Source organism: Bombus terrestris, chromosome 3, assembly GCF_910591885.1.
Source record: "Bombus terrestris chromosome 3, iyBomTerr1.2, whole genome shotgun sequence".
NCBI classification, from domain to species: Eukaryota; Metazoa; Arthropoda; class Insecta; order Hymenoptera; family Apidae; genus Bombus; species Bombus terrestris.
The window spans coordinates 18,066,477-18,091,230 of NC_063271.1; the positions used below are offsets into that span (position 1 = coordinate 18,066,477).

At 37.0% G+C, this 24,754-nt stretch overlaps 1 protein-coding gene across 13 annotated transcripts in view; it reads left to right on the plus strand.

The window, feature by feature from the left end:
* The window catches only part of LOC110120159, a 74,247-nt gene that overhangs the window by 6,538 nt on the left and 42,955 nt on the right, over positions 1 to 24,754 (plus strand). For 12 of the 13 annotated variants that reach the window (XM_020867932.2, XM_048404098.1, XM_048404100.1 and 9 more), the window contains exons 2-6: positions 463 to 851; positions 6,388 to 6,549; positions 12,060 to 12,567; positions 13,369 to 16,260; positions 24,180 to 24,687. In XM_020867932.2, coding sequence (XP_020723591.2) covers positions 614 to 851; positions 6,388 to 6,549; positions 12,060 to 12,567; positions 13,369 to 16,260; positions 24,180 to 24,687 — 4,308 coding nt within the window. In that variant the 5' untranslated portion in view covers positions 463 to 613. Of the gene's footprint in view, positions 1 to 462; positions 852 to 6,387; positions 6,550 to 12,059; positions 12,568 to 13,368; positions 16,261 to 24,179; positions 24,688 to 24,754 lie in introns of those variants that run through there. The other variant, XM_048404103.1, reaches the window with a different exon arrangement.

Here is a 24,754-nt window from a genome sequence, read left to right on the forward strand (position 1 = left end):
GAACTAGTTAAGTTGCATAATACGTGTAGATATTTATATGTAACTGTTGTATAATATGAATATAGAATATGTGCATATATATTGCTTTTCTTCTTGTGTCGTTCTGTAATGTCCTTATATCGTTCTATGACAGTTACTAAATCTTTGCTTTTATTAAGTGTTTGGCTTCGTTAGATATAGCAAAGAGATATTTAAGAAACTCGGAAGAAAAGTAGTAGAAATGATATAATCATTAATTTCAGAAAATCGTAGATAAAACTATACTTTAATAGAAAAATTCGGTATGTTTGGGAAGACTTTGGGAATTTACAACAAAGTCTTATAGACACATCGATACGAATGTTGCGTATCGTTTTCATTTTTTTGGAAAAAGTTCCTTCCATTTTTTCTCCAAGTTTCTTATTTAATAGAAGCGTCAAAATATGTAAGCGTATGAATGGAAGTGCGTATTCACTGTTCTAGAAAACGATGACTTCGTAGCGGGAAGGGTTCGAGGGCAGAGCATGAGGGTCGGCCAGGAAACGCGGAAAGAACGTTCACAGTTCGGCGAAGCGATTAATGACTGTCAGTCACCGAACACAGCTGGACACGTCTCTGTCTCCACCGGTTGGAGATGAGCACGAAGGAGCTGAATGCGACAACGTTGACGACCACAATGACCACGGCCACGACGCTCACGTCGTCCACGAAGCTCGATGTCGAGGCCGAGGACGACGAAGAGCCACCGACCACGTTCGAAGCATTGGATATGGATCTGGTGAACGGACCGAATCCGTGGCTTCCGGCCTATGGTTTCCAATTACAGCATCGTTCCCATTTTCAACCTACGCATGAGGATCTACGGACTAATGGTTCGTACTGTTGCTATTTCACTTTCTATCACAGCTTAAACTTCAAACAATATACGAATTTGAACTGTGACCATCTGTTTAGTATTACGTCAACGAAAATGTATAATATAATATTTTCTCAGATACAAATCAAATTAAGGTATTAAAAATTCCGCATTGAAAATTTTACTGTGCTTTCGATATTTCTGTTCTCTTTGCTTCTACAGAGATCGCATTTGAAAAAAGTGAATGGTTAATTACATGTAGATTTCTCGGTTTTTGTTTTGCATGAACTTAACATTAGCTTGTTCGCATAAATTCCGAGCCACAAAACGAGAATATTTTCCTTCCGTTCTATGATAAAGTAAAAGTGATAGTGACGACCAATACTTTCCGAACCAAACATAGTATCTTTTATTGTAAACGATTGATCCATTCAAACACGCGAGCCACGAACATTAGTAGATTTAAAAGAATCTTTTACATACAGGTACCTTTACTTTGTTAGTTAACAGATCGTTCTTGTCGATACCATTGATCTGGTTGTAATCTATCGTAAATATCATATTAAACAAGAAGCCTCGTTATTTATTATGAGTTCCAGAAGCCCTCTATTTGTCTACGCTCTAGATATCGACGGAGATTTGTATCATTACCGCAATTTCCATTGGATAGAAAATAGCGCGAGTTTGAATACAAATCACCTGTTAATGACTACAGTTAATGTAGGCTACTTTCTATAACCGTGGGCTAACGTGTGAGAGTCAATGAAAAACTATAAATACCAGCTACCTAGGTGTCGATCGTACAGTTTTCATGCTTAAGAAAAATACTCGATTCTTTGCAAAATATATAAAGTGTTATTAAACACATATATATAATAATAACAAACATATACACGCATATAGAGCGCTGCAAAATTGTAGAATTTAGGAGTAAGATAAATTATTGTGTAAGATTATCAATCACTTGAAAGATTTGAAAGCATGATAATCACTAGACTAAAACGTTTACTAAGAAAATCTTCTATTTTCTTTCTTTATTACATTCGGGAAATTGTTCACCTACTTTAGGAAAAAGTTAACCATTTTTGTTTTGTCTTTTATCGTTATGTTCTTCAAAATATACGTCTAAGTCTAATTAATTATGGGGTACTCATCGTTCTACAAAATATAACAGTCTATTTGGTGCTATGTAAGCATCAACAGATTCACACCAGTCGATTAACTACGATCGATATAAACAAAATTGCCACATTAAATGCACGTTAAGAATGATTACCACACAAAGCACATGTTATTTCTTTGATTCGTAATCACAGGTTACTCGAAGGTGTGCAACAATAGTGCCATATATTCATTCATTCGTTGTTTCTTTCTATATTCGGTGCGATTAGAACGACGCGATGTGACACGTAATGCGCGCGAAAGGAGGTAGATCACCGATTATTTTTGTGCAAAGCGACGGATTATTCACGTCCGTTGCCCAGCTGCGGAACGAACTGCGGCAACAGGCGTCTGCAACAGGTGGTTCTCTTTTCCATCATGTTGTATAGCTCAACGTACTTCTGCATTTTGCACTTGTGCAAGACAAATTGCACGTTCCCGTAGGACGATTTGTTCTCATAATGGTCATTATGTCTAATCTGTTCGTTTTACGCGAGGAAAGAAAAGAAAAGGAAACACGTAGGTTAACCTCTCTTTCAAAATATTATGTTTTATATTATGTTTTCAATATTATGTAATATTATGTTTTCAATATTATTGAGACATGCGTTAGATTTGTTTTTCCGTGTAATGTTTGATTCACACAAATTGAGATTGGTACATGATATTATTGTTACATGGCTATTTAATTTAGGAAAAAAATAACATTTGCCATATTTTTTATTGTTTGTGATAGAAATTAAGAAGTTAGAGAAATGGTGGTAGAATCTTGTAATTCTAAATCTTGTGTGCTTTTTGTACTTGTGAATTTATGATAGAATTTAGATTTAGACGATGTCTCAAATGTTAATGTGAATGACACAAATTTTTGACTAGAAAATTTTTTACGTGGAAATATAAATTGTAGACTTTGGAAGCATTTTAATTATAAAATATCTTTCATTAGTCGTCGCAATTGCGAATATATGTACATTATTTTAAGAAAGCAATTTTCTTGTCTAGGAAAAGATTATTTTGCAATACGTAAGACTGGAAAACAACAATTTTATTAACAATTCACATATTATGCAGTTCTTCAGATCTCGAATGCTTCCTTTAAGAGATAATTATTATATCAGGAAAATGTTTCATAAGTTGAAAAACAGGTTTATATATGTAGCTCAAATAAACAATATTGCATTCATAAAATCTTGAATTAAAGCATGATTGAATATATACGTAACCGCGATTCAAGCTATTTATTAATTACCGATTACGTAATCATTTCTTTGGAAAAATCGGACGGATGATTTATAAAATATCACAGGAAAACAATATTCTTCAATGCAACATTACCTGAAATCAGATCTGCGATGTACAACGTTTCTTTGTTATTTAACAATTGATCGGATTAATCTATGTACAGTACATACATACAGCACATACAGTATAGGGCAATAATATTGTGTAATATCGACTGCACTAAATCTTTTTGTATCTTGCACTGTATCTTGGGCTAGAGTCGGTACAAGTAGTACGAAATTTAAAAAATGAGTTTGTAGTACAAATGGAACTTCATAAAAGGAGGAAAATTAATTTTGTGAAATTCAATAATAAGGATTGATAATTTGCAAGAGAAAAAGTATAATTTATGAGAAATGAAAAATTATTGTCCGGTAACGACCAATTATTTAATTTGTAGGTTTTCCATCTAAATGATCAATAATGTAAAAAAAGGACATTCAGATTTACCATACACACTTTTATTCAAATGTCAGGTAATTATTTACAAAGCGGTCAATATTTCAATTCAAAGTCAATATTGTGAACAACTTTTCCCTGTACGTGTTACCGTCACTCAGCTTTAGTTTCTGAGATACTGGCAAAAATTTTTAGTTCAATTTACGTTATTTATTTACGATTACACTTCATTCTGTGATAGACGGGCGAATGCCTCAAGGCAGCCGCATTTTTATTCCATAATCCAGCCGAACTCATTTTCGATAATCATTTCCAATTTTCATATGAAAGAAAAATCAATGGCTTAGGTTTTTGTTTCCAAACTATGTTACATAGGATTGTTATATTTATTTATTTATTCAAATGAAAGTAATTATTAATGTCTGGTGAAAAACAGTCGGAACTAATATTAGTCAGTACTGTAATCCGGTCGGTACCGCACGACTCTCTCCTATATGTACATTGTACATAATATTATCTATATAAATTAATAGCGCGTGTGTACTATTTATTAAGTACATATAACATTCAACATAATATATGTATAAATATGTTGCATTTACGTATTTTGTATTTATATAATGTTCAATTAATCATTTTAATTGCTTAAATAATATTGACTGCTTATAACTAAATAATTTTAATCATATCATTGCATATATCCATAAATATTATTTGTATTTCAATGCACGAATGTTTCGTACATTATTTCATAATTATCAGATCTTTTTGTTTTTTGTCATTTAATTTTGTTTATGATATAAGGAAAAGTTGACTAATATGTTAGCTACTTCTAAACAATGGTTAAAAAACAAAAAGTGGTAAACAAACAGAGTTGCATGATATAGTAAAAAATTCTGTTATTTCACGATATGACTTCATTTATCTATATATAAATATCGTAGAAGAATAAAATTAATTGAACTATGTCAATTCCAAATATTGCTTTTTAATTTAGAAATTTATTTATATTCGTATTTAGAATTAAATTTTACTTATACCAAAGCATGTATAACAAAGTTTAATATCTGCCTAATTTTCTAAAATAATAGGACTTTCATTAGTTTGTTATTTATAATCTGTGTGGTAGCGATTAGCGGCTTCGTTGAGTTTAAGAATATTTGTAAGAATTCAAAAGATGAAATCATCGAATAACGAGAATGTTATAAGCGACCCAGGCATGTAATAGTTCATAATAAACCGAATTATTCACATTGTCAAAATATTATGGTACAAGTGCAAGGACGAAATTTCGCGTTGCTTCTTGCCGAACACGAATACAACTATTCCGATGCAATCAATAAATTGCAAACACAATATACACCATGCTATGGTGTTCCTCTGAAACAAAAAATTATTTCTTATAATATAATTATCTTATAATATATAATATAATATAAATATTATAGAATATAAAATAATAGCCCAGGACACTACAGTAGCAAGTTAAGGATTAAATTTCCCGTAAATACATAAACAATTTAGTTATAACTCACTAATTACATACGATACACATAAATTAAAATAGGATATCATGTTTGTTTCGATTATCGAGTATATTTCATTTCACCTTTAATCCGTGCAAAATGAAAAATGTTGAAATTTGATATAGCATAGCTAAAGAAGAATAATCTGTGAAGAAGAACAATCTATTTGACATAACTTGAAAAATATTGTAGAATCTAATGAACATATACAAAGAGTAAGTTGCCTTATCTTTCATGTAATTTGGACATCGTAGAACGAAATGCAGCAGATATGCAAATGTGAGGACGAACATGGTTGGTACAAGATTTTATAGAAAAAGGCAATCATTTGACTCTGTACCCGTAAAATTTTTGTACGACAATGAATTTTTTTGATTTGATGAAGTCCATGTCATTTTCTATCTAAGCAGTTGATTGTTTGAGAACATTCATGGTTACCATTTTTAGCTCTTTGATAATAATTCGAATTCACAATGTTAGTTGCGATAAAAAATCTCACAAGTAGAAAACGACTTTGCGGAAAAGTTTAATAGAAACCGTCATAAGACACGTTCTATTCTATATACATAGACAAATATACGTAGACTGTATGACAATATTTCATAAAAATATGTAACTACGTATTATTCAAATACAGATCGTTAGTATTGATTAAAAAGTGATTAACCTGGATGCATTAGAAACTGTGAGAAATTGGATACATGTCACTTAAATTTCAGAGATTACGAGGGAGAGAAAGGGAGAGAATCAGACAGACAGGATGCATTTGTATTAATCGATAAATTTATGTTCAAGTATGTTATAAGAATAATAATAAGGTACATGAATTATATCACAATTAAAGATACCTGATTTTCAATGTAAAAAAGCGAATTTTTCATTTTTTATGCAGCATTTGAGATCTTAAATCTGTAATAGAATTGTTGGACCTCATTAATATACTAATTGTCATAGTAACATCTCCATTAAAAATGAATTTTACATTCTCATAGTTACGATTTTAAAATTCATAGTTTATCAACGAATATTTGCGTACATTGTACATTGTATATAGTTCACTGCTTCTTGCCTTTAGTAGCTTTATTGAAGGTATTTTCATTTCTATTGTCATGTTTGTCTTTTATTCTGCTAAGCTAATTAAAATCATATTTTTGTTATTGAAACGTACGTTACTTTGATTTCTAGACACAGTGCTAGTGCAGCAAGTGGACTTTCTAGAAACTATTCTAGAGGAAACATCCGACGATCTACAAAGCGATTCCGATCGAAGTGGAACTACATATTGGGTGGGCTCAGACTCTGAAACCGAAAGCGTGATACATATACGGGCGAAGCAGAGATTGGCTGGTAAGAAATAAAACACGATGTGTTAAATATAATATATTTCTCTGACTGATGTGTTTGCCATGTATTGTCTAACGATAAGTCTAAAAATACCAGAATTGTTGGATTACATCGTCGAATATCAATTTGGCAACTAGTCTAAACATGGCGACTGTATATCATTTGTCTCGTTACCTCTTAATGAAGAAATTTTGCAGTAGAATTCTAATAAAACGATCCATTTTACATCATTTTTTAATAGAAGCATTTTGTTTTCCTTCTGTTTATAATTTTTGCTTTTAGTTGTGTATTTTGTTATATTATAAGGAATGCATTCAACAATTAATTGTCAAGTTCGATGATTTATGCAATCCGAATGCAGCTATTTTTAATAACTAATTATCGTGTACGTCACGTTGTTGTTCGTTATGTTATACAGTTAGACCACAGCGGAAGTTATTGACTTGATTTATTAAATGATAGCAATTGACTGACTTATTGTTCATCGAACAATTGTTACTTAGTTGCGTAGAATTGAATATATTGGTAGACATTGTTGTTCAGATCATTTACTTGAGCGTCGAAATTGAACTTTAACTTGTTAAAAATAAGATTTATTAGTCTCAGAATAAATAGTATTGTTCGGTTATCGGAACAGTATATTTTTCTTCTCTGAAGAGAAGAGGTTTAAAAAGAGTACAGGCAAGTATAGATTTGGAAAATTAACGAAGAAATGGAACTTAGTGGCGATAGGCGAAGGAATGTCTTTTCATTGATTTTTCTTTCTTTAGGTATAGCATTGTATCGCTGAATGTTTTAAAACATATACTATTAAAAATAAATGAAAGTATGTTTTTTGTTTCGGAGTATACGGCATATATAAGTATGTATTTTGTGAAATCTCATTCTCTCGTTACTCGGTACTCGAGTTGGTAAACATTGTTCTCCGGAAGTTCACTTTCTCTTTTCAGTTTGAGCCTACAATTCATTGATTCTTGGAGAATGAAACCGTACCGTTCGTAACTGATTCAAAGACAGTTATATCTCATGACCCATTTTTTCCTGTATATCTAATTGCGAACATTTATCATAAATGCATTTGTTTCATATTTCCTGTGAAACAAATATTGTATAAATAGATTTCAGTTTAGATTACAGAAAATATTACATATACAGTTTATTGCTGTTATAAGAAAGGTATAATATTTATTTTTATCCTTTTTCTTCCTTGCAGAAATTAATTCTTTAATTTGTACATATGATAGATGACAGAAGAAACAAAATTTCGAGAATTATTAATTTTATATCATTGAAGTAATAATAATATTAGTAATTGGTATTGACGGAAAAATTTGCTTATTAAGTTAGTTAAATTTTCAATATTCTAATTATTACACCTTCAGTACTATCGATGCATACGTTGCATCATTTTAATTGTAAATAATGCTGCTGACGTAAATACACTCAAATCTCTTTCAACACGGTGCTCTGAAAACATGGCTCCGACATAAGAGAGAACGAATTAATATGTTACAAGATTATTGTATTACATTTTTGTTTTGGACAAGTTATATTTTAAATATTATCGTATAAAGTATTAAGTTATATTTTTGAAGAAGTAAACATTTTTTTCTTTTGGATAGTATTCTCTGTTTTATAACAATTTTTTGATTCACTAATATATGGTGGTAAATACGGCTAACAATTTCCGCAAATTTAATTTTTGCAATTTCTAATTTTAATTAAATTAGATTAAAATATTTTGTGAGAAATGTTGCATTTCAAAACATCATTGTTAATGCAAATTAATATTTTTGTTGCCCCTTACTAATTTTTATGGTTGAAAGACTTGACTTCTTGAAGAGCTAATACTATAATTAGAAATTACACGCCAATTTACCTATAATATAGCAATAGAATACAATTTAGCACGAATCTAATGATATAATCCTAATTATGGTATAACGTTATTGATACAACAACAACTACTGCTAATTACAATAATTGAGATAATTAAGATAAGATGAGATAATTAATCCGACTATCTAAAAGTAAAAATGCGAAAAAAAGATTACAAAAAGATGTAAAGATAAACTGCGTGATTGAAATGATACAAGATATAAGAGACTTATTTGTAAGTTTTAGACTCTTGATATCGAACAAAGAAATACTACAATTGAATTAATAAAAATTAGTATGTATTAATACAGGCATAAAGTATTCTCGCAAGGATCTTTTAATACGTTGCCACATGTTTTCTGCAGTAGTTGCCAACTTAAAAATGATTTCCTCGATATGGTTGTCTTGTGGCATTTCTTATATTACCCCTTACCCTTCAGATGTTGCCTGTTATTAAACACGTTTTATCGTTCTTCGAACTCGATTTAAGATTATTCTCCTAGCGGATTCCTTCGGCTATACGACTGTTGCAACGTATCGGTACGCCCGGTTGTCATTCCTCAGGCGTCATGTAATTTCTTGCAACAGCGGTCGTTCGTTAAATTTGAAACGATTTTTCATCCACGTCCAATCGATGGAGAATCATCGGTCGAATCTTGTTACAAATTATTTTACAATGAATCGCACTCAGCATAAAAGAAACATGAACGTTCGATTTTGATTCGTGTATCTTTACATGTAATTGGGTAATTGCATTTCAAACAATTAATGGTCTACATTACAACGTTCATTTACAACGTCCATTTACAACGTCCATTTACAACGTTCATTTACAACGTCTCCGCTATTGTCCTCACACCAGCACCGTTAAGTGTATTATTAGAAGCTGAAAGGTTCATAGAAATGTTCGTTGTGAAACTATTAATCGTTTTTACTAATTAATGTTGTATATGTATACGTATTTACGCAGTATCGTTGCAAGTAAATGTGGATTTAAAATAAAACATTAATATTTTGATGCCACCGATATACATATTTATTGTATATGTACTTTGTTATTGTTTTTTATAATAGAAAATTTTTATTTTCAATACATATATCACAGAATTTTTTAATATAAATACTGGTGAATTTCTCATTTCTCATTTTTGCCAGCGTCTCAGGCTTGAACAAAAATTATGATAAATGTATTTATTATACCATTATTACAAATAGAGCTCTTTTTCTATTTGATAGTAAGATCAGTTGATGTCTACAATTCTACGCATGATTCTCTTCCGCTCCATCTAATATTAGATCACCTTCAATGTGATTCATATAGGATTACCATGAACTAGTCGTTGAATTCCACGTGCATGCAATCATGCAAAAATAAACCGATAGGACAATGCGTCGTAGAGTAAATTCAATTGCTACAGTACGACCTGTAAAGAATTCCAAGCCGACTGACGCTGACGAGATGAGATTCGATCAGATACCGAAATACACGTGCAAAAGCGACTCGTAGCGTTTGTCTTCTTAGATTCCTGGAAATATTCGTACACAATACTCCAAACTAAATTAGAATTTATCAACATTTGCATGAATTTACTACGTTATATTAATAGTAAATTTTCTAATTTTTTAAAATATCGTCTACATTCGTTATTAATAATTCGCTGCTGGAATCACAATCAACATATTTCTTTTATTTATATTTGCTATTAAACTAGTTTTATATAAGCTGTTCATAATTCGACTTAGCATTTTCATATTTTCGTAATCAATAATTTTTTATAAAATAAAGATCATTTACGACATCAAATGTCACAGATTTCTTCTTTATGACCTCTACGAGATAAACGATCAGGCATCTGTCTTGAGTTTGAGGATCACTGCAATCTCCGTTGCTTAGGCTATTCTGCAGTCACTTGTGTAGAGAAGTTTGTCGGGTATCAGGGATATTTTGGTCGATATTTAAGCGTCAGTAATTGTAAGCAATACTTTCAAAGCAATCGATTTTTTACGAAAGGTATTGAAAAAATCAAAATTGACATTCATACTTGTCAAATCTTATGAAACTAACTGTACTAGTACCGTTGGTGTTATTTCGGTACAAAAATTTTAATCGATGAAATATGGTTAACAAACGATAATAGATCATTTTCCTCCACATAATCGGTGATTATTGTCGGTTATTATTGGCGATTAGAAATACGATAAGAAGGATGGTAGTCTGAGAATTCTCTGGTTTGCGGTCTGGTTTATAAAGTCAAGTCACGGAAGTAGGTCTTCGACGAGAGGAGGCGGCCAATCGTCGCGTTCGTGTCGCTTTTACATGCTGCATCGGCGGACAGTCCTGTGTCGCAGCCAGGAAGTCGTAGTTCGTTCAACCGGAAGCAACGTTTACACGGTCACCGGTTGTCGACTTCGTGACCGTCTACCGACACGTGATCGACGACACGGGGCTTCGATAACGGCTCGTTAATCGGTAAACGACACGTTTCACGACGCGATCCATTCGATCGCGACACTATCGCCGGCGATCGTTCCCTTAATGCTCTGAATTTGCATTTTTATCACCATCGTCATGGCTTTTGCACTGGAGATCAATTAGCTACAACGTCGACGGCGTATTGCTCGATTAATCGAGAAATTTGATTTTATCGGCAGAGGGAAATCAAAACTTAAGCTTTGTTCAGATTAGTCGAGTCATTTGAATTCAAGCAACTTTAAGCCATTTTTATCAATATGAACCTATAATTTACTTAGCTCGAACCATCATGCGAAGAATTAAAAAATTTGATGAAGGTCGTTTACACTGTGAACTTTTTAACTGTTTTATGTAAACATCGGGAGTCCGGTTAGTTAAGTTTAAACGACTTTAAGTGAGATAACTTGAGTTGTATGAACACAAACTTGAAGTTAAATTAGCTGAATCGATGCGATTAAAATTTAAGTACCTTATCTAGTTTGAACGAAGTTTGAACGAAACAACGTAGCGAATTAAAGAAAGAACTTAAAATAGATATAATGTGACTTCAAAAGACGTCAGATTTAATTACGCATGTCTTTGCGGTTTTTACGATCGTTAATAAGCACACGCAATTAAACGTAATTATGCCACGGACTTTTGTATGTAGGATAGAACTCAGGGCATATTGTCTCGAGTGAAAACGCAAATAGCAGCTTGAAATGTGTATCTACAAGGTTGCGTTTGCCATACTTCTCTGTTCTGTATGTTTAACAAATTAACATTTTTACAAATTCAATTTTTTAATGCAGTAATTTTTTAAATACAGTACAGTTCTGTTTGTTCTGATTTTATAAATCTAGTCTCTGAAGCTCGTTTCTTTTTTTTAACAAGTGACAGTAGTAAATTTTATTTTTTACTAGCTACTCTTGGTAAAAAAATAACTTCATTAATTCCATTTCACTGTCATCGAAACATTTTGCAAAACACGAATGCAAATTGGATCTTTCCAAAAATAGTCGCTCGAATGTCGAAAAGTAGAGTCAGATCAGACCATTGTCTCGCTTTTATTTTCTCGATATCGAAGCGATTTGATTATTAGATACACGCATCGCGGGTACACTACACCTTTTCCCTCGTTATGTCGTTGACCGTTTCGTGTTTGTTGCTGATTTCTCGGAAGACGAGAGGCTGGATGGCAGCGGAAGCGAATGCAATTCCGTGGTTCCGAAGAAGAGACGTCGAAAACACAATGGTAACAGCGATCGAGAACATCAGGCTACCTTCGACGATTACCCACCATCACCGAGGTCATCGAGGTCGTCCGCCTCCTCAAGGTCTAGCTCTCTATTGCAATTCGAATCCTTAGAAAGGACCTGTGCCACACTGTCGCCGTCCAGTTACAGCTTCGATTCGCTGGAATATCCTAATCGATCAAACGCCTCTCATCCTGAGAACACGTCGCCAGACAGCCTCGAGCAGGACTATGACAAGGTTTTACCAAACGGTTTTGGAAACATCGTAGATCACTTTTCCAGAATTAGACCTTACCGTAGCTTCGAAAGTCTGGACACTTGTCAAAAGGAAGAGGAGTTTGGTTCTGGTGGTCTCACCAACGGATTCACACCTTTGTACCTGAAACGAAACATGGACCTGTCGAGAACACGTAGCAATGGCTACCACCGTCCAAGGTAACGTAAACATAGTTTATTTAATTTGGCAAGCGGTCGGAGTTTTCTTCATGCTACGGTACAGCCTCTGTTGTTTGAATTAACAGGAAATTATGACTATTTATATGTATAGGAGATTTTCCGAACAGCAGAATATTCATGTTTCGTTATAACGATTAGATTGTATTTCAGAAGAAGTAATATAATAAAGCTTCATTTACCTAAAATCTATTTATTGGGACGAAATTAAGTGAAATTCAAAGTTTCATACAGTCAGGATATAGATCATTTTCGTAATACCGATCCTATTATTCTGTAAGTCTATCTTCTGACTATTCCAATGCTTTATTATCTAAGAAATCAACAAATTTGACAAGGATGTTTTTTGTTACGAGGCCCCGATCGACTTGGATTCGTTTCGCGATTGTCGAGATGTGGTCGTAGGTTTTCCTTGGCAACGACTTTCGAGAGCTTGCTACATGACCCTCGCTTATTGACCAAGTTTCCGCAATCACGACCCTTAATAGATTTCCTTGACTTTTACTTTTAATTCGAGAAAGATCCAAAATGACACTCGTGGATGTTTCATCCTGATTATCTCATTGTGTCACGCTTACCACGACTCCACTAGAAAAACTAAATTAGGAAACTAAACTAAAAGAAAGATACGTTGATATCGAAATCTTGTGTAAGTTACCGTTCTGTCAGTTAAAAAAGAATTTGAATATTTCATTTTTCATTTTTCTCCATAGAATCGAACAACTTTCATAAACACTTAAGTCGAAGAGACTCGATGTAGTTGGATTTTTTCACACGATTCAGGGACTTTTGGCACGAGGACGAAGAATACGAAGACGATGTTGGCGACGAGGACCTTGACGAAGAAGATCGTATGCTAAACGACAATCGATCCGGGGCGGAGCTCGAGGATCGACTGATGGTGTTCGGCGATTCCGCGTGCAACTACGCGACGTCGCTGGATTATCGGAATACGATCGACCTACGAGAGATCGGTGTCGAGTCGAAAAGGGACGCATTGTTGGACCTGAAATCTGGCCAAACGGCTGTGTCGAGTTCGTTTCGCCTGCTGCAGACTAGATTAAATATAGCCGGCAATATGGCGCACGGCCGTAACAACATGGTCGCCGATCATCATCATTACCACCATCATCAGCTGCAGCAGCAGCTCCACAGTTACGAGCAGCACGAGCAGCACCAGCGTCAAGGGTGGAGCAACGAGGAGTGCTTTAATTTTAGATTCACGGATAAATCTCAAAGCGCGCCCAGTCTGCCTAGCAGCGTCATCGAGTCCGCACACGGTCCACATTCGTTGGCCGCGTACGCATCCTCATCCAGAGCGACCTTCTTCGTATCCACGTCGAATTTGTTCGAGAATTATACAAGGGTAGCCAGCGTGCCCGTCGATTTGAATCTCTGCGGTGTCCACACGACGCACGATGATATACGTTACTCTCCAGTGAATTTGCACGAGCATCACGAAATGGCGGAAGTCTCCGTTGTTCAAAGTAAGAAGCGACTGGAAAGCAACGAGGAAATTCGACAGAACGGAGGCGAGGAGAGTGGACAAGCGAAGAACTCGTTATCGAGCTCGGTCAGAACGCAAGCCTCGCAGAACGCAATGGTAGATGGCGAGATGGACCGCGAGAAAGCGGAAGAAGAGCCGAAGGAAGATGAGGAATGCGTAGGAGAGCACTGTACAAAGCCACGAGAGATGAAACAAGTACCTTCGACGGTGAAGACGCAAGATCCAGGCAACTGTATACTCGACATGGCGATTGCTATGGAGAACGACATCGATTCGGTGGATGCAGCGATCAAGCAGTTGAAGCGCGAGGCCGTGGAAGTTACCTCGAATAACACCAATACGTTATCTGGTATCGATGGTATTCAGAGGACTCCTTCCGGTAGACAGCGACCGTGGAAGGTAAAGAACAACGCGAGCTACGAGTTGGCTCAGCAATTCGAAATCGACGAGAGAAATTTCCGATCGAATAAATATCGTAAGGAGGTTGGTAACGATGGTGAAAAATCGCTGAAAAGTGGACGAAAACGAGTGTCAAACAACGCCAGTTACGAGCTGGCCCAACAGTGTGACTACATCAAGGCTCTTCAGTCTTCCAAAAGTGGATTCAGGCGGATGGATGCGTGCGACGAGTTGGAGGAATCGATTTCAGGACGATCCTCGCTGCTCAGAGTTTCCGATTTGGTGCAACAAATGAGTAGTAGCTCGACATCGAATCTACCGAGCTACAGCGAGCCGTATTTGGATACCAGGAAATATTCAAAGTCCGCGGAAAATATTTCCACGCAGTTCTCGATAGCTCCGTTCACCAGGATTCCGATTAATCAGCTGGGCCAGCGGCTCAAAAAACAGCAAGAGGAAACACTTTTCGGCCAGATAAAAAAAAACTCGGATCCATTTTCGGTTTATGGAGGCGATTCTAACGCCCGTGTTTTAGTAGACGATGAAATAGATTTACCCTGCTTGGAAACCAAACCCGTAGGAACTTCCAGCCTGGAGAGGGGCGTACAACGCGAGGAAACAAGCGTCCAGAAACCTCAGAAACCTTTAACCCCGGAACGTGAAAATGTTGATTCCAACGCTTCCTATAAAACCGCGACTGCGGACGCGATTTCAAAGGACACGGATCAAGATACAGCGAACGAGACGAGCTGTTCGAAAAGGTTGTTCATCGGTGATTTCTATCCGGAAAAAATCGTGCGGTTGCAGCAACAAGAGGAGGGCCGTTATGTGGATTATCGGCCAGTGGAAGACGATCGTGCGGTCGAACTCGAAATCGACGAAAGTGGCGGCAAAAACGAAAGTTCTTCGATGATTCGATTATCATCGACTTCGTCGTGCAACGGTAGAAACAATGGAGAACTGTTGTGGAGAGTCGTGGTGGAAAAGCAGGCCGCGGAAAAGGATGCTCCTGTGAAGAAGGCTACGAAGGAGAAAGAGGTGGAAGAGGAGAAGTTACAGTACAAAGTGGAGAAGAACGAGAGAGAGCAAAAGAAGGAGGAGAAGGAGGCAACGGAAGCAGCGAGGGGACACACTGTCCACGGTGTTCATTGCCCCCCACCCAACGGTAGCAGCAACAGCGACGGCCTGGAACTTGGTGAACGGAGTGGGAATCCAGCGGTGGCCGTGGCAGTTGATACGAATCATCGCGGTGTTCGCGACAAACGTCACGAGGAGAACGCGGCGGCAACAACTGCGCCGGTTAGCGTAGACGACAGGCACGAGGGCCACGCGACTATGTCGGCCACGACAACCACAACGACACAACGTCCGTTTGTCGCGGCACCCATCGTCAAAACCGAGCCATCGGCGGCGAGATTCCAGCGGAATATGGTCGTCGACGCGTCGTCCGCGACCACGGTGAAGGAAGAGCGGAAAAAAGGTGGACTCGGTGGATTTCTCCAACGATTCTCGAGGCTTCGGTTCAGTGGTAGATCGAAAGTGCCGCGATCCGAGGTGCAGAAGAAAAGTGATACGATCGGCCAAGTGAATCGCGCGAAGGTGACCGAGGAGAAGGTTAAAAAGGAGCCGGACTATATTATCATACCGTTGCATCCTACCGAAGAGGAAAGGCAGAAACAAGACCAGAACACAGCTGCGGAGAGCAGAATAGACACCACCGGCAATGACAGAATTGTCGCCGATGTTCAACGAAGTTCCTCCGTTATAAGGTGAGTGTTTGATCTACCTTTTTCAAAAATCGTGCCATATTTCGTCAACGAATCGTGAATATATTCGTTCTGTTTTTCTTCTATTTGCACCGGGCATCGCTTTGCGCGTCGATCGCGTTGACTTTGACCTCAACGATTGTTTACATGGTTTCGCGCGGGTATATGGAATATAGAGGTAACATGAATCACGGTTCGTGCCGCCTTCTATGGCTTCTATACGTAAACATTTATCTCTCCGCCGGTGGAAAATATGTCGGCACCATTTCAGATTCTAAATACCATCGTTTATTTAATGTTCCCGGTACATTGTACGAGAAGACAACGAACGAATGTTGCGGAGGTATTCGCACGCGAACAACAATAAACTTTGCGTCCGCGAACCGTATTCGTGGTCTGTAACCGAATCTCGGCTGCAAAATCGCGCAGACGTTGCTCGCAAGCTTATAACGTAATGTGTCTTATATAATTAGCGGATTATGAAAGGAATTTGATACATACATATCGATACACGCCTTCTGTTTCTACCTGCTGTGTTGTTGCCGCTGATCAATGTACAGTATTGTGCAAAACTGATTGGATTACTACTACTAATTCTCGCAATAGCAAAGAAATATATTTTTAGATATTAATACAATAGCATTGCTAACGGTTATTTTAAATTACTTAATAGCGTCAAAGTTATTGAAATTTATTGAATGTTTTTATTCGATTATCAACGATGTGTTACGATACCCATAAACAGACGAACGGAATTTATTTCCGTGATACGTCTCTCTAATAAGCAAGTGGTGGAAAAGAGGTCAGCGATACTAATCAAGTTTTCGTAATAGTAGTCAGAGCCGGCGAACAGCTGCCAGAGTAACGCGCCACCCACTTTTCTAGATCTTCTCCATTCGAATTAGATTTCACTGGCGGTTGATCCTCGCTTTTGGTGACGTCCCGCAACGGGATGCTAAATCTATCTGCTATTTATTCATCGTTTATCAACTGTCGACTTGTCCATGCATCGTCGTCTCTAATTTCTTTCTCCATCAGGCTTCTCGTTCGTTCGATAAATAACATTTCACTCTCGTTCGCGCGTACATTCCGACCATCGGCCCCTTCGATTCGTTTCTTTCCCCTATGCGCGCGAGCACATGGATGAACCAGTTCGCTTCTCTTAATCGGATTTCACTCTCGCCTCGTTCCTCATTCCGTGTCGTTTCAACGTAATTCGATCTAATTGCATTCTGTAACAGCAAACGCCGTCGTTTAACCTTTATCGTATCCCTCTTCTTCTAACGAAGCATTTCCCTCCTGGAACCTCGATGAAGAATCAGCTAAAGAGGACCGGAGCGTCTCGATAATTCATAGAATCCGAATACGGGATGTTAACAGAATCCAGGAGTTAAGGAATTCAGCAGAGCGTTCCATACACACTTGTCAAGAGTATGAATCAAAAAAATCACAAAAATCAGATATTGTTTCTCATAAGTTGTTTAAGAAGAGATAATTGCAAAGCCAATTATGAAAAATTTTAGATACGTAGGCTTACCGACAGAATAAGAGATAAACTGTGAATCATTTGGACTCGATCAAATTACAACGTATTTGTGTTTGAAAACAGGCAGTGTTTATTCAGTCTGTTGTCGTCTGACGTTAGAATAAAGACATAATATTCGTGCGAATATTAAGTTGATGATTGTAGAACATAAGGTTGTCATAAAGTCACAACGAGTCTTTCGCTTTCTAGGACGAGGATAGTTGACGTTAAGAATTGTATAAAATACAAAATAAACATTGAATATTTTACAAATTTACGAATGATTTTTGGAGAAACGAGGACAAAATGTCGTTATCATAGAAAGTACAAAGTTTCTATCAAAATCTGATTAGTTAAAGATTAAGAGCAATCAAAACAGATTTGTAATTAAACTTTGAACAAATTTACCCTGGTTCTAATGGCATTGTAATCACGTATCCTATTTGTGCATTACACATACTTTGCGGAGCATCACGGGGTTCGATTTGATATCTCCGGCAATTAATCTTAATCTCCATCACGACCCTTGTTCGTTAACGATTCATTTCCTTCGTAGTACGATGATCGCACAAGCGGCCTGTTCCCTTCATTCAGTATCGTTTGCTTCGACCAAAGAAATTTTAGGGAAGAAATCCCTCGAATGATCGCGTGGTATTCTCTATCTGGCTGGTTTTTGCCTTAACTCTTCCATTACTCGATCCACATATTGAGGCCAGCTTCTCGGAACAGCAGGCGTAACCGATCCCTCTTGTTTAGTTTTTACGAACATTCGTTTTATCGCATGAAATTTCATCGAATCAGCTCTTTTGTGCGCTTCCAGCTCCACTTTGATTCCGTTAGGTCACTCTTTCACTAGTGCGTTCTTTTTCTTCGAATGTATATGTGATAATGAAAATGTAAAATTTTATACTTTAATGTATACGTTAATGAATCACTTTATGCATGTACGTGAGGTTTATAATAAATATGCGCTGAGTATATTTTCTTGCTATAATAATAGCTTGTTTTGCTTTAAAAAAAAAAAATTTTGTTTCAATATATATAGAAGCGTGATTAATGGATAATGAATAATGGATAATGAATCGACATTACGTATATTTTCAGGTACTCTTCACGTATTACGCGACATACATTTTCTATGTGATGTCGTCTTTATAAATTTAACATTGTTTAGCAATGACAAGTACGTTAAAATCATAAAGTATTTCCACAAAAATAATCCCAAAGAACATTCAAGTCAGGAGATCAGTTCAGTGAATAGCAGAGATTCGATTTAAAAATTTAAATTTCGTTTCACATTAATTGAAAAATATAATACGTACAGAGATTAATACAACATGCAGCTGTTTCAGAATTGGTTTCAGAAGCATGTTGAATAGAGACATTTATTGCATTCGTTAAATACTACATATGATTTTATAGACTTAGATTTTTCTTTTGTAACGTTCTGTAAACATTTGTAAACATCTAGATTCTATGATTCTCAAATTATTTGGCAAAGGTCTGCACCAAACAAGCGGCATATACTTGCGTAACATCGAACGTGTTGTTCCCGATGAATTATTAGAAATGGACATTTAAGAATCGAGTTAGATTCATCTTTGTTTTTAGCGGGTTTCTCATACTCTGGAAACGCCTTAGGAACGACGTGGCCGAAATTTGGATAAATAGGCCACGTTTCAGCTATAGCTGAATCTTCTTTCGAGAGATCTATTGCGTTTCTACGAACGTAGCTATGGTATATTTCAAGGTGTGACTTCAAAGCTACGCTTTATCGAGCTCTTGAGTAATCGTGACGTGTCGCTGTCTCTTTCTGTAGCGATTAAGTAAACTTGATACCACCAGTGTAATGTTGTGTAATATCAAAATTGCATTACCCGTGATTCGAGATACCTTGTGAATAGAATGAATCGAATTCTCACATTCTGAACAGCGCGATATACGCATACATATATACATATACATATGTATACATACGTACATACATATATCTCTAGCGAACAGTAACAACAGAGAAATTCTGTTTCACATCGCCTTTATTACGTATCTAGTAGTAATATGTAGTGTACATAAATAAATAATTAAATAACAAAACATTAGTTGTCATTCTATTTGCGTTTTAATAATGAGTTCTTTTAAGTTGGAAATTATCCAATAACGCTTTCAAGAAAGTACAGTTTATTCAATGAAGTGCATAGGATAATTGAGAGTGATTTTCTTATAAACCTTACAGTTTGTACAACTTTAAGTAACCGTTATCTTCCGTAATCTTACGATGAATTGAATTCAGCGATATATTCCATTCCAACTATTTTGAGTTTGATATAGTTAGTTAAATGAAATTTTAACAGAAATGATTAAAAGAAGGTTTTAGGTTCGAAGTTTAAAGAAAGTTGACTTTTTTTCTTATATCTTTCTGCGTCTTTCGCAAATGTAAAACATGCATTAAGGAAAATTACAACCTGATAAATAGAACGGTATAGCACGATATTTGTTTAGCTTTTCTCGTCGATCTAATAGAATATTGACAACAAACGACTAAAAAGAAAAGGAAATAAAAGTAATCGAAATATTATCAATGCTCTTTTACGTAACGAATGAAGAACAGAAGCAGAAAAGGTTGACGAGAATTCCGCAAGCAAACGATTAGGCATCGCAGCACCTCAAACGACTTCCGGACTGGTGCTGGAATGAAATAAGATTAATAAGACTCGTGAGGCCGGTACACCTACATGCATATGGGTATATATTTAACCATAGGCTCGTTGGTGAGCGCATGATTCGAGTTCGTGACATCGTACGAAGCAGAAATACATACATACGTATATAGCAGGGTGAAGGAAACCATCTCTTTGAACAACGTCACGCGTAGAATATATATTTTCATACGCGCAAACTTTTTCACTTCTACTCTACCATATTCACTATGAAACGTCAAATGGCAATCTAAGACATATTTTCTGCAATCGGTCACAGCTAAAAGTAATTTATACCAAATGGTCGCACAAACATTTCGCGTTTCCTGTCTTAGTTTCGATCTTTCTTTAAATTGTTATAGACTCGATGGAAACAGCGAGTGCACAATTTACTTCCATATCGTTAGGCGAAAATACGCGTTTTACGATGTTTTCTCGTCGGTTCTCGAGCGCGATATTTTCAGAATTCGAAACGGGTACGGCGCGAGGATTTCGAAAATATTTCTCGACCATCTCCTAATTTTAGAGAAGGCGTTCGACGATTCTCCATCATTGCTCCGTTCACGATTATAAATATGATCTCACAACACGACGTGCCGCAAGAATGAAACTGCATCACAGGGATACCGAGTTGTGTACCCGTTCGCATTGCAATTCGATGTTTTTCCATCTGGTACGATCGACTGTAGTTTCTTTTATTTCGTTTCGAGCCTATGGTCGCGCTTTTGATTCATCAGCGTGCTTGCACGAACTGAGTTCTTACTGTCTTCTCTTATTTTCTTTCACATTTCTCATTTTTCTCCTTAAAACCGGATCGACGAATTTTAAGACAGAATATTACATTGGGTTGTAATTAATTTTGGTTTAAAGTCTTAAGAATTTAAAAAATAGGAATATAAGTGATAGGTCAAAGTTTAGGGAGGATGACGCTATTATTTATATTTGAGAATTATCAGTTTTAAATGACACATGCTTGTAAAGTGATAAAATAGATTCATTTTATCTAACAGGGGGTGTGTACATTTGCTTCGTCTGAAATGTTTCTCAGTGTTTCATAAAAATGAATGAAATAAGTTGTTTTAAAACTTAAGCGTGATATTTGTTAGTATCTATTTCCTAACTCTTTGCTTTTGGTTTGAACACAGAGTATAAAAGCTCCATTCATCGAAGACTATTTTATCGTACCTATGCCATTTTAATCAGAGTGGAGAACGATAGGGAGTAAGATAAATCGCAGACTGAATTGGTATTTCTTTGCTTCGTAGAAATAGAACTAAGATAAAGTCGCAAGCTTTCTGAGATTTACTTTAAAAATTAAGTATAAGTACTACATTTATATTCGGGTGTTTTAACGTATTTCTGAAGGCATTCTGAATTCTTATTTCGTTTAATACATGTAAATATTCCACTACAGTCAGAGGTAAAATTAATCTGTACCTATCCTTATTCGTTTGAAAGAAAGAACAAGAATGCAGCGTTAAGGTCGACGCATTGCGTGCTCATTGCCCATGCGTGCACCGAGAAGACGATTTGATTTTTCCTGGGCAGACAGAAAAAGAACAAGGTGTAGAGAAACGATTGAGAGCAATTGAGGCGATCGTTCGATTTGGATCTGTTTGACTTTAAGTACCCACTCCATTCTACGTCGTGTCGGCCAATCGCAGACGTTCTTTCGAATGCATAAGTGCGCACTTAAACGTTTGAATCTTCGTCTGTAAAAATGTGACCGGCAATTTTTTCTAAAGAAAGTAACTAACTCATAATATGATAAAAACAATGGTCGTGCTTCCAACAAAGGATTGTACATGTTAGCAAGAATGAACGCTTCTCTAACTTTTATACTAGAAATGACGTAAAGCATAAAAAATATATCGTTTGAATATTATGAATATGTATATATTTATTAATACATTTATTAGTATATAATATATATAATATATAATATATAAGAAGAATTAAGCAACATGTATCAAGAAATATATAAGGCAAAACGTTTAGAATGTAATACCGAAATATTTGAATACTCACTACGAGTTTAAAAATAATTATTACGTATCTCGTTAACTAATGTTTCACTGATCTCCTCGCGACGCCTTTTATTTACACGACGTCTGAAACAATCAATTTAGCTCAGATATTTCTCTTACTTCACAGCATCCAAGTTTAGAACAAGCTAATTATCTTCCGCCAAAAAACGACTTTACGTATAATCTCCCAAGAATTTCAATCAAATAGCTTCACCGAGAAACCAGTAAAACAAGACTTGAGTCGGCATACAATGTGCGTACTTCTATAGAAACGTTAGAAGAGTGGTCCATGATCGTCGAATGGTCGAGCGAAACGAGCATGCGGCTTGGAAGCGAGCAGCGGCGCCGCGGCCGTGCTGCGTAGCGCTCGCTTCCGCGTTTTCTTCGCCGCGTAACGGGAGCCGCGTGATTGATGATCGAATAGCGTGAAAGCTGCTACGAATTCGCCGCGCACTCTTCCAGAGAACCAAAGGAACGCGTGTGTGCATAGCTCGGTGAAGTTCAAAGCCAAGCGCAGAGTATAAGCGGCGGGAAAGTGTTATACGCGCGGTGATATCAGCTCGACGCAACGAAACCCGCTTTCGGGCCAATTATCCGCGTTCAATTTTCTAAAGCGTCGACGGACGATGCTACCGGCGTTTCGACTCGCTTCACCGACATTTCTGCACGTTTCTCTTTGTGAAGTTACGACGAAATCGGCATACATTGACGCGTCTGCGATCGACTTTTCCGGACTCTGGAAATCGACGATTCCGCAACACGCCTAGCTGCGGAGGGAAGGCTGTATTATTTCTGAGAAAATCTTGCGATTCATTCAAGTGGTTTGAAACTATACCGAATGTTGAACGTTGGATTTGTGTACGTTTAAATATTTTCCTTTCTTTTGAAAAGTCTTTGATATTAAGCTTCCCCTGGAAAGTAAATATTTTCAATGAGTTCGGACAAGTTTGATTAAATCCGTCTTTATCCTCTGTATATCTTCTTCAATTACTATTTAAAAACATGTCATACGATGTATCTGAAAGTACTTCATCTATAATAATTTCATACAATAAGTTATATATTCTCAATTTATGAAATTAGTAATACATTTTAATGACAAATTTAGAGAAAATAAACTGCTCGGTGTTGTAAAAAAAAAAAAAAAAAAAAGGAATTGTAGAATTAAATCTACGAAGTTGCCAAGCTAAGTAACTATAAAATTCAAGACTAACCGTTTTCACATTCTTTTCTGGAAGAGAAGTTTCTCTTTTCAGTGATTTCACGCATCGAAAACCGTATTTATTAATATATTGACCGTAACGCTACGTCATGCGAACGCTAAATGATTCAATCAAACTATGATTTTAAGGAATGCTATACGATAGTGTATGAAAGTACGAACTATAAAACAGCGTGATCCTGTTACATACTTACTTGACTTCGGATACACTTTCATGTATCTACTTTTGTTCTCGTTGCTCGAATCATTCGAATCTTAGTCGTTTCAATTCAAGTAATCGGACTAATCTAAACGAGACAATAGGAGCCGGTTAAGAGTATTCGGAACGAAGCTTTCGTTTCAACCGCCTTTTCCGCTATATATGAAAAATCGAAAGGAAGAAAACGCGATATAGCCGACCTCGAGAAAAGAAAAAACCACGAAAGCGATTAATTCTATATTGCTTTTCGCAGCGCAAACGGGAGGGCGCCAGTGTCCAGCAAGCCGCCCCTGCCTCCGCAGCCGCCCCGTGTCGGGGCGCTGGGTTCGAGATCGTCGACGGGCGCGTCGGCGGCGGCGGCGGCGTGTTCGTCGCGCCGACGCGCGGCCACAGACCTTGGAAATCCGGCGGCCATCGAGATGGCGAAAGCCCGCACGATGCAGGCCGCCCAGGAGCGCCCGGTCGGCCTGCTCGAGACCGACCTCGACGAGGCCGTGCCGTTGACGACGACAACCAGCGTCGCCGCCGCCGTTTCCGTCTCCGCGAACACCACCGGCAAGAAGACCAGGAGTTTGCTCAATCTGAATCACACCTCGGCCGCCCCGCGACCCAGACCGGAGCACGCCCTCCACGTACCCCAGTCGCCTGTCGCCGCTTCGCACAGGAGCCCCCGCGACGACGACGCCGCCTCCACCATCAACCAACGGCCACACAAATCCATGGAGTTCCTTCTCGACAAGGAGAACCTGCATTTCGTCAAGGTAAGTAGCTGCCTCTCCGTTCCTCTTTCCCTTGCTGTCGTAGTTTGTCAACCAGTACTCCTGATTG